Here is a 19,435-nt window from a genome sequence, read left to right as displayed (position 1 = left end):
ATGCCCCTTCTCTTTCTGTGCTTGACTAATCTCACTTAACATAATGTTCTCCAGTTCTTTCCATCTTCTTGCAAATGCTATTCTTTTATTCTTCTTTAGAGCTGGATAGAATTCCATTGTGCGTATTTCCCATAATTTTGCCCTATGTATTTTTTAAAGGAAACCTAAAATTATTCATGATGCTTCTTTTGGGGATCAGACAATAATACCACAGATTTGCAGCCTTAGACTTGAAACTGAGGTCACCCGAGAAACAGCAAACACAGGAAGAGCTTCTCTGAGAACTGTGAGCCACCTAAAGACAGAATCTTCCAATAACCTGCAATCTTTCTACTGAAATTTCATTTACCAAGGAGGACAAAGCTCAACTCCCACCACAGAGGAAGAGACTGAAAGTTAACTCCACATGTGGAGACCAGAGGAACTTTGTCCCAGGTTCTCCTCTGTCATTCAGATCCACTTGTTTTTCATATAAAATAATTTCCTACTTCTTTGGAATTTTCTACATTTCCCACTCTCACCCCTATGAAGAGAATATTTAAGTCTCAGTCATCTGGTCCTTCTTTAATTTCATACTTTGTAAATAACTTCTGCACACACATGCTTCTTAAAAATATAGATCATTTTCTTCTCCTAATCTATTGTCAATTTAATTTAGCTTACTCAAATATCAAAATTTCAGAAGAAAAGTATAAACTTCCCTATAATCCTTCATTTATATTAAGTTAAAGAAATGTAAGACATTATTACTTATTAGGTAAACCACTGGAAATTATATGACTTACACATTAATTTTTTAAATTTTAATATTGCTTTGTCAATAGTCTAAAAGTAATATTAATGTAATGAGACATTTCAAATTTGACTATGTGATAGGCTATAATATATAGACCCAGAATATCATAATAGTGGAGATTATGAGGGAAAACCATAATGAAAAAAATGTGAGTTCGCCGGGCGTGGTGGCGCACGCTTGTAATCCCCGCGCTTGGGAGGTGGAGACAGGAGGATCGCGCAGGTTCGAAGCCAGCCGCGCTGGAGTAAGAGACCCTGTTTCAAAAAAATATAAAAATAGGTCTGGGAGCGTAGCCCGGAGGTAGAAGGGCTTCCAGGAACCCCAGTACCACAAAAAAAATAAAAAATGAAAAATGTGAGTTCAATGTAATTAAGGAAGTAAATAATTTGGGGAATTAAAATAATTGAGAATGATTTTAAGTGGCAAAAAAGAAAATTAGTATTAATTGATTTGTCAACCAAATTTATCTTGCTGGCTTCTTATAAAATACCTGACCTGAATGCTAAAAAATATTTAATTCATTAGCAATTTTCATTTATTACTTTAGACATATTTTCCGAATCATAGTGGACAGGAATTTTAAACTCACTGACAAAGGATATGTGCTATATACTTGTTTTAGGTTGTAGCAGTTAACTTTTACTATTTCTTCTCTAGTGAATTTTAGAACCAATCTTATAGCAACCAAGGTAGAGGCTGAAGGCATTATTATTGCTCATAGTATTGTAAGATGCCCTAGAGTATGTCATACAGAAAAGAACATTTGGCATCTTCAACTTTAATCTTTCATAAAATATAAAATGGTTAAGAAATTATAATTATGGTAATAAGGCAAAGAGGATTCAAAGAAAGTTAAGTATGAGGTTAGTAAAAATTTGGTTTAAGGTAATAAAGTATAACAATATGCTTGACATATAAATTTATGGATATATATGTAGATTTAGTTTGTTAGAAATCTCCAAATAAGACCTACTTTTTCATAGTACTTGATCTCGTAGTCCAGAATGGCTCCATTGGGAAAAGCAGGTGCTTGCCATGAAAGGGCAATGCTGTTTTGAGATGCCCAGTCCTTCCTTACCATGCCTATCAGAGAGGGTGCTGAAAGAAAGAAATGACTAAGAATTAATAGTCAGGAATCATTTCCCATAATTCTTTCTTTAATATTTATCTCCCAAGAAAACATAATTCTTATTAAGGAGGAAAACAACTATGACAGATTAATAAAAACTTTAGGATTATTCAGTTTTTGTGCTCCATTCAAACTAAACAAGGCATTAAAACACAGAGAGAACACTACTAAGGAATATAGGAAAAATAAAATATTCCAAGAACAACAGCCAGAATTCATCATCTTTGTCTTATCAGAGAAGGATATTGTTTCTTAAATTGGCATTAGGCTTGAGTTATGAAGTCCAATATACTTGGTTCTGTACACACACACACACACACACACACACACACACACACACATACACACTGAACATAGGGGGAAAAGCATATACAATTTAAGATCATTATAGGCTTTTATTTTCCCTCAAGATATTTTAGTACTTTATGAGCTTTGTAGGATATTCTTTGTATTTACAATAATTATTGTTAATCAATGCAAGGATTGTTTCTTTTATATAGTTCCTGTGACATTTTAATGACATTGAAATGTTATCAAAGCTACCTTAGTTAACTATATAACATTATCTTAGCAATAGAATAACAACCAAGTAAAATATAGATGCTACTTTTCTATTCTAAATTTTCTAATGTACAATTCATTGTGAAAGATACCACCTAAATTTTATAAGTAAAATCCTACACTTCTTATAAAATAAAGATTAAAAAATCTGATTTATAACCTATATATTCTTCACTTAGACATAGGCATGTGGGAAAAACATTTTAAGCACTAAATTCTCTTCACTTTTGTACATTTCTTTCATATATAAATGTCCATATTGTATATAGTTGTTAAATATGCATTATTTTAATTATTATTATTATTATTGTTATTGTTATTGGTACTGGGGTTCCTGGAAGCCCTTCTACCTCCAGGCTACACTCCCAGACCTATTTTTTATATTTTTATTTGGAAACAGGGTCTCTCTTAAGCCAGCTGGCTTCGAACCTGTGCGATCCTCCTGTCTCTGCCTCCCAAGCTTGGGGACTATAAGTATGATATATCCTAAATGTTATTTCTTTTCATATAGTCTCTGAAATAATGGATAAATATTAAATTATATTGATACTTAAATTATTTTTCTTATATTGAATATGGGAGTTTACAATATTTTTCTACTAGAATACTCAAAATTTATGCAAAATTTCAACTTGCTAACTTAATACTGAGAAAATTGTTACATATAATTTTAATTTTCTGAGCCATGCTACATATTGCTCCACCACTTCCCTAGCCTAGTTTTGAAAAACTGACATTTCTTTTGAAAAGAGCTTAATCAATATACTTGAGCACATATTTTGAACAGTTTGTGAATTAAAGCTAAGGAAGTGAGAAATGATATATAGTTTCACATAAACCCTCTAATACTGTATTTCCAATTTCACAAAAGCTGAATCTATACAGAATTTTGTTTTAAATTGAGGCTTCAATATATGAAAGGACAAGGATTGTTTTGAATGTTTAATAAATATGTTTTATTAATGACTCAAGCTTAGATAACATCTGCCATATTGTGATAACAATGCTTTACTCCTGGATATAAAGCAGAAAATACAGCTTATTATTTAATTCACCCATATGAGAAAAAGGAAACATAAGGGGAACTATTTATTTACTTTTAATTTTAAAAAATCAGAGAGGGCTGAGGTATAGTTCAATGATAGAACATTTGTCTGACATGCTTGAGGGCCTGTAATCCCCAGCACTGAGTAACAGGAAAGAGAAAGAAATAGACCAAGAAATAATATCTTCTAAAATTTTTCAGTTCAGAGGCTGATTAAAATATCAGCATAGCTTTCAGTAGAATTGAATTTATGTTAAACATCTTTTCTTAAGCCTTCAAAATCTTAGCTTTGACCTATGAACAATACAACTGTTGATTAGTTTACCACATTCTTGAAAATGTTTGTAGTACAAGCCTTTTTGGTCACTTAATTTGTGGAATTTCAAATAGTTCACTATTTAAAATAGTTCACTATGCAATGAAATTTAGAAAAAAGTACATAGGGTAATTATCTAACAAAAGAGATCTTGGGAGTAAGGAGCCTGGTTTCCTTAAACTAATGTGGAAATACCTGAAGAAAGTGTGAATTATTATAGTTTTTTTATTGCCTACAGATTACAGTTTATTATGTATTAAAATACTATATACCCTGCATATTGTATTTGATTTCATATATCTCTGTGATAATGGTTGTCTCATTTTAAAGATAAGCAAAATGAAGCTCAGAAAAGTTGAGCAATTGCTTAATGAGAATGTGGTTAGGTGAATTTTAATATTAACTCAGAATGTCAAGAGAGAATTTAAAAATTAACATTGTTGCAGTTTCTTCAAAATTAACCCTAATTTACTGTTGTGATATGTTCAAGTTTAAAATTGATGTCCCAAACTGGAAGCAAAGAATGAAACAATATCACACAATAACCCTCTTTTCTTGAATCTGTTTTTGTTTTCTTTTGCTATTATCCAGAAATCATACTGTGATTTATTATTAATATAACTTACATTGAAATTTTAATCAAGATTATTTATTTATTTATTTATTTATTTATTTTGGTGGTAATGGGGTTCCTGGAAGCCCTTCTACCTCTGGGCTATACTCCCAGACCTATTTTATACTTTTTTTAAAAATTTTTGGAAACAGGGTCTCTTAAGCCAGCGAGGCTGGCTTCCAACCAGCGCCATCCTCCTGTCTCCGCCTCCCAAGCGCGGGGATTACAAGCATGTGCCACCACGCCTGGCTTAATCAGGATTTATGATATGGGATATGAGGTAATATATTTCTCTAAAAATATTAAATGCTATAAATTTTCAGTCACCAATTGAGCATACTACACACTTTAAGGTTGACGCATTAGGATATGTGCAGTGTGTGTGTGTGTGTGTGTGTGTATGTGTGAATGCATATTAAGGAGAGTGAATGAAAGAGACCATACTCCTATACATTTTTTCTGACAATAAAAATACTAGCAGTGAATGCTAAACAGTAGAATTTTAGCATTAGAATTGACCTTAGAAACCATTTATCTTTTTTTAAAATCAATGCAAAAATACCCTCTGTGTGGGACTCCAGATAATGGAGGAGAAATCTCAGTGGAGCCAGGGTGGTGGTCTAAGGGAAGGGAAGGAGCATGACTGCGATTCATTAATGGAAATATTACCATCGACCATGTATACATATGTGAACATAACGACGTTATTCTCAGTACTCTGTATTGGAAAAGGGTGGAAATGGGGGGCTGGGGGGGCTTTATGAGTTGCTATGTGCATGTATGTCACAGTCAACATGATTACATTATGATGTGAACATATAATTCACCAATAAAATCTCATGAAAAAAAGCCAGGTGCTTCTGATTCCACTACTTGACAGGCTGAGACAGGAGGATTATAGGTTTGCAGCTAGGCTCAGCTACTTAGTGAGGACCTCTACAACTTAGTGAGACCCTGTTTCAAAACAAAGAATAAAAAATATGGCTAGTGGTGTAGCTTAGAAGAAGAATGTCCCCGGGTTCAATCCCCAGAATCACAAACACACAAAAACCAAATAAATAAATAAATAAATAGCCTCTGTGTGTGTGCATCTGATTGTACACATGCAGTTAAAAGAAAATATAATCCATGATAAAATGAAATGTTAATAAAAATGATACTGTAATACATAATATAAGCTAGGATTGAAAATCAGAACAGAATTTGAAGACTATTTGATTTTTTTTAATGTTTTATTGCTAGTGAAGGAATAGATGGATCTGCAAAGCAAGAACATGTAATAATGTTTCTTCCTGTGTATACTTCTTCCTGTGTATACTTCCTGTGTATACTAGGGGAGAGATATTATAATCAAAGCCATAATACTACTTGTGAAATTTTAGTAATATGATACATGCTTTTCATGTGATATGACATTTTTTGAAACCTGAAACCATGCTTCAAATAATTTCTGATTTGTATTTTGTTTTTCAAGTATTAAAGATTTTGTTTTACACACAAAAACACACACACATTCTAACAATAGTTCATGTATTTTATTTTCATGTCATTTTTTATAATAAGATTTTAGTGGTAATATATATTGTTATCTACTTTTCCCATGTTCTTGAAACTTTGTTCTGGGCTTGAAATACACACATGAGACTTATATACAGCACGGTTGGTACTTAATTTTATGTTCTTTCTAGTTTCTTTTTTTTATATCTAAGAATAATAACACTGTGGTATGATAATCCATATGGCACATGTAGTGCACTGAATAATGGCCCCAAGATACCACACTGCAGTCCCCCACATCTGTGAATGTTCTTTGACATGGGGACTTTGCAGTTTTCATTAACTTTAGGATTTTGAGGTGGGGAGATTAAACTGGAGTTTTGGGGTATGCCCAGTGTAATGAAATAACCTTATAAAGAAGAGCCAAAAGGGTCAGGAGCCAAGGCTGGCAGCCCTTAGAGGCGGGAAGATGGAAGGAATGGGTATGTCCTGGGGTCCCTCAAGAAGGAACCAGATCCTAACACTCTGATTTTATTCCTATAAACTCATTTTGATTTTCTAACATCTAGAAATGTAATATAAATAGGTCATTTGTTACAGAAATATTAAGACATTTATAATCAGTACATGACATCATGGTTTGTTAATTTATCAACTGACAAATCCATAAAGATATTAATTTGAAATAAATGATTTGATTAGAGAAAGTGGCAAAATTTAAAGAACAAGTATCTGTCAGTGAGAAAAATATCTATAACTTATTTATGTACTTATTACTTGGTGGAAAGTACTCAATCTGTTTCTTTATAAAAAATATTTTGGGAGCCAGAAGTGGTGGACCAAGTTTGTAATCTCAGTACCTGGGAGGTTTTGACAGGAGGATCACAGGTTCAAGGCCAGCCTCAGCAACATAGTGAAAGCCTGTTTTTTTTTTTTTTTTTTAAATAAAATGCGTTTGGGATGTATCTCAAAGGTAAAATGATCCTGGATTCAATCCCTAGTACCATAAAAATATACTTTGGGTATTCTGGACCTACACATTTTCTTTATTTGGCCTATAACTGTCAGGTGTCTCACTCCTCTGCCTTATTAGAAAAAGGAGATTCTTTTCCTTTTCCTGATTAATATCACTCTAAATCACAAGTAATATGGTATTGAAGTTTTTCCTAAGAATTAATAGTGGTCTAATATTTTTAAAGCCCTTATCTTTGAATTTCAAAGGTCTTTGTTAAGGCAGTATTAGCATAGTATAACATAAAATTGGGTCACTCTTCTTGCTTTCTCCTGCAATGCTAACATGATGCTAAGTGGTAGCTTGACATTAGTGAGAAGTGTGTGGAAATACTGGCACAGAAAACTCTCACTGCCTGTGGTGGCCACAGTGAAAAATCACTTTATTAATGATGAGTAAAAATGACAGTGCAGTCAGCACTTAATTATAGGAAGTAAGACCTGACAAGCTATCATCAAATTTCTTTTCAGCATAATCCATGCCTTAATTTTTTTTTATTGGTGTCATGATTGGCTGATTTAGTATGCTTACTTTTAAAATTGTATTTAAGCTTCTGTTTTCAGTAATTTATACCATACCTTTTCTTACCATTATTTAGTTCCAGACACATTAAAAAAAAAACTGTCTATATGACAGAAACTAGAAACTATAAAATGCACTTTCTTTGAAACAAAATCGAAAAAAAGTATCTTCTAATTAGACCAGTCTGAGATTTTGCTGACCTTATTATTATCTGTCAAGTTCCTGTCAAAAGAATTCATGTGACTTCCGGGAAGATGGTGACCGAGAAAAGCGGGGCTTAAGAGCCCCGCTAACAACCAATCTCCATTACCACAAAATCAGCGCCTTTCATAGCCAGAAAACACCATCACCAGTGAAACAAAAAATCACCAGGCTCCAGAGAGAAAGCGGACTGAGAACAGAGCCACAGAGGAGATAACCGGCCTCGCGCCCGAGGACGCGGCAGACGCGGCAGCAGCGCCATACTGCCGGCGGCACCGGCGAATTCACGGGACGGCTACAGCAAGCCGAGGTGAGCCACTGCGGAACAGCCAGGCGGGATTTCTCCGCGCAGAGAGTATCTAAAGCTCCCAGTGGCCGAGCTCAGCACACGCTGCAGGGATTCAGAGTGGAAATCAAAACCAAGAAGAAAAACACCAGACCCAGAGCCGAGGGCGTAGCAGCGGCGCCATATTGCCACCGGCGGCAGCAGCACCGAATTCAGCGAGGCCAGTACAGCTACATCTGCGTACTCAAGAACAGTGAGTCAAATTGCGGGCCACAGAGAAGAAATCCCAGTACTGTACTCCCTGGGACTTGACCCAGTGGGGGAGGGGCGGTGGCAGAGATATCACATCATAGGAGAACGTGCAACCTGGCACCCCCCACAGTCTAAAGCAGCCTCTAACGACTCTCTGGGTCAGAGACTCTGTGCTACAACCCAGTAAAGGAGTAGTGGGGTCTGAGATACTACTGACTCGAGATCCAGAACACCTTAAGTGAAGTCATAGTGACCCAAGGGAAGAACCCAGAGAAGGCACAAACATCCGAAATCATGGGAAAGAGGAATAATACTGGAGCAATAAATGCCCACAACCCCACAACATCAGAACCCGATAAAACTGAAAATCAGAGATTTCTAGAAGATCAAATCACGAAAATAACTGTAGAAATAATAGAGGTGCTTCGAAAAGAACTCAGAGTCAAAAAGAGATAAAGGATGCAATTAATGAAATAAAGGCCTCAATTCAAAGCACAAACAACCGATTAGAACACATGGAGAACAGAATCTCGCTCTTAGAAGATGAGCAATCCAAAAATGAACTCATAGTTTCTAATCTAGAAAAAAATATGTGACAGCAGGAATCTGATATTGAAGAAATATGGGCCCATTTTAAGAGAGCTAACCTAAGAATAATTGGAATAGAGGAGGGAAAAGAAAGTGAAACCAAAGGGATCAACAAGCTCTTCAAGGAAGCAATAGCAGAAAATTTTCCAGACATAGAGCAAGAGGTCGATACATAGGTCCAGGAAACTTATAGAACTCCCTTTAGACAGGATCGGAGAAGAGGATCCCCACGCCACATAATTGTCAAAATGACCAATGTGGAAGCCAAGCAGAGAATCTTAAAGGCAACAAAAGCAAAGGGCCAAGTGACATTCAGAGGCAAACCAATTAGAATCACTCCAGACTTCCCAAACCAAGTTATGAAAGCCAGAAGGGCTTGGAATAACATATTCCAAACTCTGAAAGAAAACAACTTCCAGCCAAAAATTTCCTACCCAGCAAAACTTTCTATCAAATTAGATGGAGAAATAAGAAGCTTCCATGACAAACAGAAACTGAAGGAATTTATGTCTTCAAAACCAGCACTAGAGAAAATACTCAAAGAGATTAACTACAAAGAAGAAATAGGTAACACACTCCAGAACTAGAGAAACAAGATTTTCCATCCAACAGACAACTAAGATTGGTTATCTGTGGAGATTCATTATTTATGTTAGTCTTTTACCTATCTCTAAAGGGTATTGTTTGCCTTTATTGTTGTTAGTTTCTAGGATTTCTAGTTGGAATATTAATATACCTTCAGATATAGCATTTGGAAAGATTTTATCCCATTCTATTAGTAACTGTTAACTCTGTTTACATTGTCTTTGGATATACAATTTTTTTTTATTTTTTAGGGAGTTTGTATACTTCTCTGTTGCCTGTGCCATTGAAATCATAACCAAGAAATCACTGCCAATTTCAATGTTGTGAGGTTTAATGACCCAGATTTTCTCCTAAAAGTTTATAGTCTTAAGATTTATATTTAGGTCTATTATCTATTTTGAGTTAATATTTGTATATGGGATTAGGTAAGGGTCCAATTTTATTCTTTTCCATGTAATTATTATTTTTAACAATATTTAGTTAAAAGATTAATATTTCCACCACCAAATGTTTGTGGAAACCTTGTCAAAAATAACTTGACAATATAGGGAAGAATTTAGCTCTAGGCTTTTATTTAACTCCAATGGTTTATATATCTGCCTTTAGAATAGTACTACACTGTTTCAATTATTGTAGCTTTATATGGTTTGAAATCAGAAAATCTATATCTTCTAGCTTTGTTCTTTTTCAAGATCGTTTTTGGTATCTAGAGTCCATATTCCATATTAGGATAGATTTTTTTTCTGAAAAATAAATATATAAATATATGATAGTTTCACCTAAAAAATAGAAAAAAAATATTCTCTGGTAAGAAAGAAAGCAAAAAGAAATATTGAAATGTTATCTTTAAGTCATCAAAAGCTTGGTATCAGACAAATGAAATTGTTATGTGAGATTATCATTTTTAATTTTAGATAAATTGCCATAATACTAGATGTCAACTACTAAGCCAAGCATGGGAGGGAGGGATAGGGAGAGAATGGGGTGGGGATTGGGTTGGGGCTGACTGGGAAAAGTGTGCATGTATGTCTACAAAAGTATGTATCCTACTATGATGTATGAATACAGTGCACCAATAAAAATAAATAAATTAATTAAAAAATAAAAAAATAAATAAATAAAAACAACAATAATTAAAAAAAAAAGAATTCATGTTATATCAGTACTTTCAAAGAATTTAGCATCGGCTATTTCCTAAAACTCAAAAAGTTGATTCAGCCACTGAGAAAATTCTAGAATTTTTTCATTTCCATGGCAACTTTAAATAAATTACTTATAATGTTTCATTATATTAAAATTAAAATCAAGATGACTGGTTTCTACTAATTCTACCAACTAAAAGTGCTTATTATTTGACCTGCATCATTATGTGAATTATATAGAAAAATTGTAATAGATTTTGAATTTGTAAATATATTAATTATTTTCAAATATGCTTTATAACCTCAACTTTAGCAGATTTTTGAACAAAAGGTTACAAGGTTTAGCTCTAGAAAAAAATGAGCTACTTAAATGCTATCAAAAAGAGGACATTTTTGTAAATGTGACTAAAAACTAATTTATGAGTGGCTAAAATCAACTAATATAAACAACTAAGTGAAGTTTAAGGAAATATAATTCATTAAAATATTATAGCATAATTAGTGGATAAGGTTGTACATTCACTTTTTAAAAAATCTATACATTTGAAAGAGGTTTGTGTACAACTGGGCATGGTGAGGGAGCCCAATAATATCAGTACTTGGGAGGGTGAGACACAAGGATCATAGGTTCAAGATGAGCTTTAGCAATCTGGGCCCTCCACAACTTAGGGAGACCTGTTTCAAAATAAAAAATAATAAAGGGGTGGGGGTGTAGCTCAAAGGTAGAACAACCCAGGTTCAGGTTGCTGGGGAGAAAAAAGGTAATAAGAAGTACTCTAGACGAAGAAGGAGAAACCATAGATGAGAAAATAAGGTGATCTAACAAAGGACGATAGGAGTGAGGAAGAGGAAAATTCCCTAATATACATGATGTACATCCACAAACATATCAAAGTCAGTCTCTAAGCCACACATGAGAAGAAGGGATAGACGAGGGATTGGGGAAAAATAAATAAAAGAAATTCATTTGAGGAACTTTAGTTTTTACATCTAAAAGAAATCTATGCATTTATATAACGATTACATGTATAGGCATAAGAAAGTAAGTATAATATGTAAAGTGACACACAAGTCACAAAATAATTTAAGCTATGATTCCATTTTATAAAAATAGCAAATACCTCTAAATTGGCTATGTAGTCATATTTACATGTGTGAATTAATTAGCACCATACTGTTAATTGGTAGTGATTAATCATGCTAGCTCAGTAAAACTAGGTATAACAAGAACAAACAAATGTTATAAGTGTCAAATCAGTAATTATTTTTAAATTGTGTTAACAAGTGATTATTCCCAGTTTCTTATTAATACAACTTTTTAACTTTTATATTTTTATACTTTTATATGTTCATTATAATCTCACATCATAATGTAATTCATAGTGATGGTGATTTACATGCACATAGCACTTGGTGAGCTTTCCCCTGGCTCCCTTTCCACTCTCCCCTTGATACTGGCATTCTCAGATATGTACATAAGTGGAAATATTTCCTTCATTAATTCTCCCTCTTTCACACACCCTACCCCTTCAGGTCACCTTTATTACTCATCTAAGATTTCTCCTTCTTTGTTTAGAGTTCTTCCTGTGTCCAGTTTCTCCCTGGCTTCTGCATATAAGGGAGAGAACATCTGACTTTTCACTTTTTGTGACTGGCATAATGTCTCCCATTTCCATCTATTTCCATGAAAAATGACTTTATTTTGTCACAAATTTATCAAAGTCAGTCACTAAGCCAAACTCAAGAAGGAGGGAGGGGAGAGAGAGTGGGGTAGGAATTGGGGAAGGGCTAAATGTGTTGAAAGGCTCCATTTTAAAAGAAAAATTATAAGCCCCTAGCAGCCAGCTAATAGTTAAAAGAAAAATATTTTTTACTGCAGCTTAAGAAGTATAGGCTCAAGAATGAGAAATATGCAATAAGCCCACCCTGTTCCAGGAACCTACCTAGCATCTTATCTATACTGACCGGGTCAGCGCGCCCTGTGCCGGGAACCTGATGACTACATGTGGTATCTTATCTAACACTTGACTACAGAATGTACTTTTCAAATGATTCTGTAATGTTCTGTAAACGCATGCAATCTGACCCAAATCCCCCTAACTAGTGGTCTTTTCCCTATAAATACCCTCAGTTTCAGTCGCTCGGGGCCGAACTCCTCTGCTCTTAAGTGAGATACGAGTCGGCCCCAGTGCACTGGCTCCTTAATAAACCTTTTTGCTCATTGCATCAAGGACGTAGTCTCTCGTGTGTACTTGATGTCGCTTATCCCGAGGCTGATTGAGGGTCTCCCCTTGGCGGGGGTCTTTCAGTGTGATGTGTTCATGTAGGTCTCTACCATTCTGTACCTCATGATGATATATTATTACAATGAACCAATAAATAAAAAAATTAAACTTGTGTTATATATGCATTTACTGAGTGTCTTGAAAGAGAGTTCTTTTGCTATTGGACTTTTAAGGTGTATGAAAAGACATGAAAATTTTCATTTATTTTTGGGGCTGTCAAACAACTTTTGAATAACCTTGGGCCTTTTAGAAGAGTCCGCATTTAAAGAACTTCCATTCATGCTATGAAATAAAATAGCACCAATTACCTTTTTCTCCCTTAAGACAGAGGACTAGACTAGCTTAAGACTTCTTTGATCATCCTGGATAAAACTGAATTTAATGTCTGAACCTGTAGAACATTTATTGATTTATTCCTCATGACCTCAAACAATTGATTGCCATTACCTGAAGTTGTTGCTCTTCTTCTTTATAAAATATACTATATATTCATATATATATATATATTCATATATATATGAATATATTCATTCATACACACACACACACACACACACACACACCCAGGACTGCACTTTTCAACTTCCTATGCTCTTTCTCATAGATAAGTTGCCTCACATATACAGTAACTGTGAGTACAATTACTGTTTTATAAAGATGACACATTTGAATCAAACTGGAAAAGATCTACCCTTTGTGAACATGACAATTTGCAGACTCAAATCTAGGCTTATTTCTTTCAATCTCTACTCCAGCAGTCATAGTACACAAAAGCTCTGAACTTCCTACAGGATGTGATATAGTGCCACAGACACACCAGGTAGCTTTCATTGGCCTTTCCACTGGTTCTCAACTCAATCTTGTCATTCCAGTCTGACACTGCCCCATGAGATCTCACTCTCCCTTGCTTGTTTAATATCATCAATCATTAAAATTCTAATTGGCAATTTTTTTTTCTGGATTCCATAGGTTTTATACAATATAACAGCTTAGTCTCAGACTTTACATATAATGTTATTTTATATTCAGCTGATTATTTTAAGGTTTTATGTAATGGATCTGTAAAATGTTTAAAAGCTGAATGTTTGGCACCTTTATTTCCATTATTTTGGGGAGAAGGAAAGGTAAAGACACAATACAGTGAGAGTGAATTCGAGCCCAGAAGGTACAAAAGGGGAGAATGTATTTATACTGCTGGGGACTGGAGAGATTGTCAAATGATGCTGTCCTGCTGACTTAGGAAGGCACAAGTATTACTGCCAAATCCGCAGAAATGGAACTGCAAACCTGCTTTGGTTCTCTCACTAAAGAAATAATAGGATTCAACAGCAAGTTCATTGGTGTTGCTTCTGGTTAAAGCCAAAAGGAATAAATCTTGATTCTTCCTCAATAGCAATACTCTTTGTGTAGAACAAGTAGCCAGGGGCTCCCCCAGCTGCCTGGGAACATTTGGGCTTCCCCAGGATACGGGCAATTTTGTTTTCATCATTGATCAAACAGAAGAGTAAATCATGGACATAAAGTAACACCTGGTTGAGCTCTATGCTTCCCTCTCCTTTTCTCTTGTTAGTAATTTTTGTTTACAAATCACTGGCTGCACACAGGGAGGAAGCTTGTGATTTTTTCATATTGGCTGTTAGCTCATAATTTCTATTTCATGTTATCCCAGTAGCTTCAAAGGCATCCAGCACATATGCTACACCTTCTTTTTCCTGATTTTTGACTACTTTGTTAACAAGCCAATTAATAGTTATTAGTGGAATTAAAATATTTATGCTCTAATTATTATTCATAATAAATAATATTGTGAATCTTGCCAGATTTTCATAACTCACCCAAAATGCATACTTTGATTAACATGGTAAGGCTGATATATTATAAATTGTATTTCGAGGATTAAGCATGTGGCCAAATCTCAATTTAGTTTTGTTAGTCCATGAATTTGCAAGGTGAGTTTTTGCAATCAAGAAATGTTTGTTTCTTTCAAAGTAACATAACAAGTTACTTGCATGATATATATGAAAAATTGTTAATTTAAAAATTTGTAATTCAAGAGCACACAATTTTAGAATATTTAAATTCTATTACATCAGGTATAAGAGACGACTAGAAAACAAAAAATCCTGAAATTTTTAAGTGTACTCTACTGATATTCAGTAAGCATATACCATCGGGCCATGTCAGTCCTTTACTGCCAGCTCTCTTCTAGCTGATGCTGGAAGAACCCTGAGGCACAGGAATTCCATGTCAATTTAGGCAAAATATTGAGGTCCTGTGGCAACATCTATGCTATAAATTGTTTAACTATTTTAAAAACTGTCCTGAATTCAAGTATTATTGATCTCTACTAGAATTATTATCACAGTCTTCTGTTTTGACTTCGTAGGTCAATTTCAATCAGTGGTCAGGGTTTTTTTTTTTTAACTATTTATACACTAGTTGGTACATATTTGTCTTTGATTTATATTTGCAGAATTTAGTTGCTTTGCTTCTCAGGGAAGCCAAATATTTGCTTAAAATTAAGTGGCTATCAGACTCAAAATTGGCCTACATCACATACCTACAAAGAAATGACCTCTACTTCTGAACATTTTCTTTTCCTAATGCCAACAAAGATGTTTCCTGGCATAGAGCTAAGCTTCATAAAAACTGAGAATATTCTTATCTCATATCACTTTCTTTACTTCAGTGCCTGTCTGTCTGCATTGAATTCCTTGTACAGCTGAGTTTGTTTGGTTGCATATTTTATTTGATTTAAGAGGCAGGGTTGGGCTATGTTGACTTGAACAACTGGGCACAAAGGGTCCTCCTGCCTCAGCCTTCCCAGTAGCTATAACCATATACCACATGCTCCTCTGTCTGGTCTGGTTGAATTTTTAAAGGATGTGGAATCCTGTGAAGAGTTTGATTTATACCCTCTCTCGCCTAATTAAATTTATCCCCCCAAATTAACCTTATCTGCCTAAAAATCAAAAGCTTCCAAAAGAATTCAACTGTCATAAATCCCCTCCCCAGGAGTTTAACAACCAAAGGCTGACTCCTGCCACCAGGGAGAAGTCAGCACCAGGATAAGAAATCATCTAAACAGACTTGTCACAGAACTCTCATATCTCCCATCTATCCTCTGAAGAGCCCATTTATCTTTCATAGAAGTCATTTGTTTTCCCATGAGGGTCATGATTTCCTCCCCCATCCTTTGTTAAGTTGGCAGGTAGCTCCCAGATTCTAACCAACCCTTCTTGAGTCACATTTTTTTTTCTGTGAACATTTTTTCTGTGTATAAGTATGAACAAAATTTTGTCTTTTCTCATGCTAGTCTATCTTTTGTCAATTCAATCTGCAGGCCCTGAATCACTGAAGCAGGAGGGTAGCAGAGAAGTCTTTTTTCCCCACCAGTTTCCACGCAAGGGACAAGACTCCAGTGTCTATTACTGAGGATAGTTCTGATGGCTCAGAAATTTTCATGAGAAAATCCAACACATGCTTTATCTCTCAATGGTGATACTCATGCCTTGTAGTAGGTATTCTATCTTCAAATTAAGTTTGAAATTTGCTAAGTAAAGCCAAGTTACTCTAATTACCACCTAAATGGGAAATGTTATGTTCTTGTTTCCTGTTACCTAAAACAAAACAAAAATCTTTTAATGGTACCATGCTTATAAATTCTCAGAATGCTGGAATACTACTTTGGGATGAAATATTACCATCATATTTGAAAAGTTTGTCCTAAATGACTTTGGCTCAAGAGTTTGTATTGACTACCAACACTGTTGGCATACAAGTGTCAGAAGGACTAGAAAGTACTTCAAATGTTTAAAATAAGACCATTATGGTAAATACACACAATGGAATTCTACTCAGCAATAAAGAAGAACAAACTCATGTCATTCTCAAGAAGATGGAAAGTACTGGAGAACATTATGTCAAGTGAATCTAGCCAAGCAAAGAAAGAGAAGGGACATATGTTTTCTCTAATATGCTCAAACTAAGGAGCATTAGGAATACCAGAGGGACTTCAGCTTATGGAGGAAAAACCTCATCAAAGCTAGAAAGAAAGGGTAGAAGAGGAAAAAGGCTGAGGTTGATTAATGGAGGAGCTACATTCAAATATGTGCATAAGTATGAATGTAGAATGGTCAACCTGGACACTCATTGATGGGAGGTAGGAAGGGAAGCAGGAGGGGAAGATATGAAGCAATGTCTGAATGTATGCCATTGTCAATATAATACACATTAGGATGTGAATCTATAATGTACCAATAAAAAATAAAAGACCAGTCTTTCTCTTCACTGAGGTACCCTGGCCACCCTGAGGAGGCAGAGGGTAGGATGGCAGGAAGATCAGGAGGGTATTGACACAATTTTTCAGGTTATAAGGCAGCATGATATTGCCATTAAACACATGGATTTTGGAGCTAGGCTACATGGGTTTAAATCCAGCTCTGCTAATCGCTGGCCATGTGGCTATAATCAATTTTCTTCAATTTCATCTTCTAAAAATGGAAGGAGTAATATTCACCACTCAGAATTTTTGTAAGGAATAAGTGCATTATTTCATTTAAAAGTATATCAGTTCATTTAAAGAACTTAATTCCTGACTGCAAGCAGTCTAAATAGTTGGCAATTATTATAATTGTTGACAAAAAGCAACCTTTAATAAACATTGTAATGGTCATAAAAGTGCCATTTCATGCATTCCTACAGAATATTTTATAATAGTCAATACCACAAATACATAACAAGATTAGATATTCAACATACAAAAAACTCACATAGAAATAAACTTGTTTCTTCACATATGAAAACAATTTAATCGATATTTCCTAAAAATGATTTTAAACCTTGACTGTCTGGTAAATGTTTTTGTTTCTTTGGAAATCCTTCTTCCAGAAATTTAGTTGAATAGGATTTTTAATAAATGTTGTACAACTTAAAGGTATTGCATTTAAGTACATTTTGTAAAAAAAATACTAGATTGAAAAATGCCAAATGTATCCTTATTGAAGGGATAATTGGAGACTTTAATGTCATCCTCTGCTTTGTCAATGGGGAAAATAGCACTATAGCATATACATTCCCTTTGTTGACCAATGAATTACTATTTGAAAAGCATGTCATGGAACTAGTCTTCTACAGAAATTCTTTAGGGAATGCTGATCTAGAAGATAATTCAAGGAAATCTAGACATTTATTTAAACTCATATGGTTTATTGGAATTTTTCAAATCATGTTAACTGTACATTAGTGAACCTAAACTACTCTTATGTCATCCACTGGTACTTGACAGTAGTTTTACTAGTTTGAATAGTAGCAGATTTTTAGTTGAAAATGCTAGACACCATTCCAATATTTTAGACTGCAATATTTAGTGTACATATTTTTAATGAACAATATTAATGATATGAATTTGGCATTTTATGCATTTTAATTCTATAAATACATAAAAACCAAATACAGAAAGTGTTCTTCCAAAGTTTCTGGATGTGTTTAGTATGTGACAGAGAGTTTGGGCATAAGATAGAAATAATTCTCACAATAAGGGTTGTTATAGTTTGCATCTGAAATGTCCTTCAAAAGCTTGTGCGTTGAAGGTTAGGTCCTCAATTCAGCAGTTGTCAGAAAGTGGGGATTCTGGGAGGTGAATAGATAATGGAGGTCTAATCTAATTAATGGATTAGTCTGTTAATGGATTCACAGCTTAACAGAATATTGGGAGGTGGTGAAAAGGAGGACGTATGGCCTAATGGGAGGCTGTATGTCACAGGGGCATGTGATTTAAGGGCATATTGGGCACCCTGCCCTCTCTCCCTCTTTCTGCTTCTTGGCCACCATAGGGTGAGCAAGTTTGCTCATCCTGTGCTCCCTGCCCTGATATTCTGCCTTGCCAGCAGCGCATAGGCTGGGGCTATGTAACCATAGACTGAAGCCCCTGAAACTTTAATCCAAAATAAATATTTCCACTGTTTAGGTTACTTTTCCCAGGTATTTTGTTACAGTGACAGGAACCTGACCATCACAGGTGTTCAATTACTCCTTGTTGAAGGACACGCTGCCATGTCATCCATATCAAAAGCAAATTTCTCATCAAATAATTAAATAAGTATCATTAAATAATTGAATATCTTTAGTGAGTCAACTGTTTATTTCTACATCAACACACAAAGGTATGGATTCATCTCTCAATATCACAACATAAACTCCTAACTCCGGGCCAGGTCATCATCACAGGTATCCATTGACCTCAAAGGCTAATGCTTCAGTTGATTTGGAGCATATGGTACATAATTTACTAGAAGGCTATAGTTGGATAGTAGTCTTTTTCAACTGAAATCTTTTGTAAACAGTTGCTTGATTTCACATATACCTTAATTACTACTATTCTCTGAATATACTAGAGTACATACATTTTCTCAAGTAATATGATAACTAAAATTAGAAACATGAATACTTAAATTAAACCTAGACTGCATTTGTAGAATATAAAAGCTTGAATATTATCCAATTTCTCCTTCTCTGATTTAATGATATTGAAAGTTGTGTATTTCACTGATTTTATACTCATAAAATATTTTTATGTATGTAACTGAATCACTGATCTATCTTTG

The 19,435-nt window shown here is 34.6% G+C and overlaps 1 protein-coding gene across 2 annotated transcripts in view; it reads right to left on the bottom strand.

Moving 5' to 3' along the window:
* Positions 1-19,435, bottom strand: part of EPHA6 (EPH receptor A6) — a gene marked incomplete at both ends in the record, with an annotated part of 972,789 nt that overhangs the window by 397,882 nt on the left and 555,472 nt on the right. For both annotated transcript variants that reach the window (XM_080695858.1, XM_080695859.1), the window contains one exon: positions 1,770-1,894. In XM_080695858.1, coding sequence (XP_080551984.1) covers positions 1,770-1,894 — 125 coding nt within the window. The remainder of the gene's footprint in view (positions 1-1,769; positions 1,895-19,435) is intronic.

Source organism: Muscardinus avellanarius (genome assembly GCF_963383645.1).
Source record: "Muscardinus avellanarius genome assembly, chromosome: 5".
NCBI classification, from domain to species: Eukaryota; Metazoa; Chordata; class Mammalia; order Rodentia; family Gliridae; genus Muscardinus; species Muscardinus avellanarius.
This window is presented reverse-complemented; position numbering and strand designations above follow the sequence as displayed.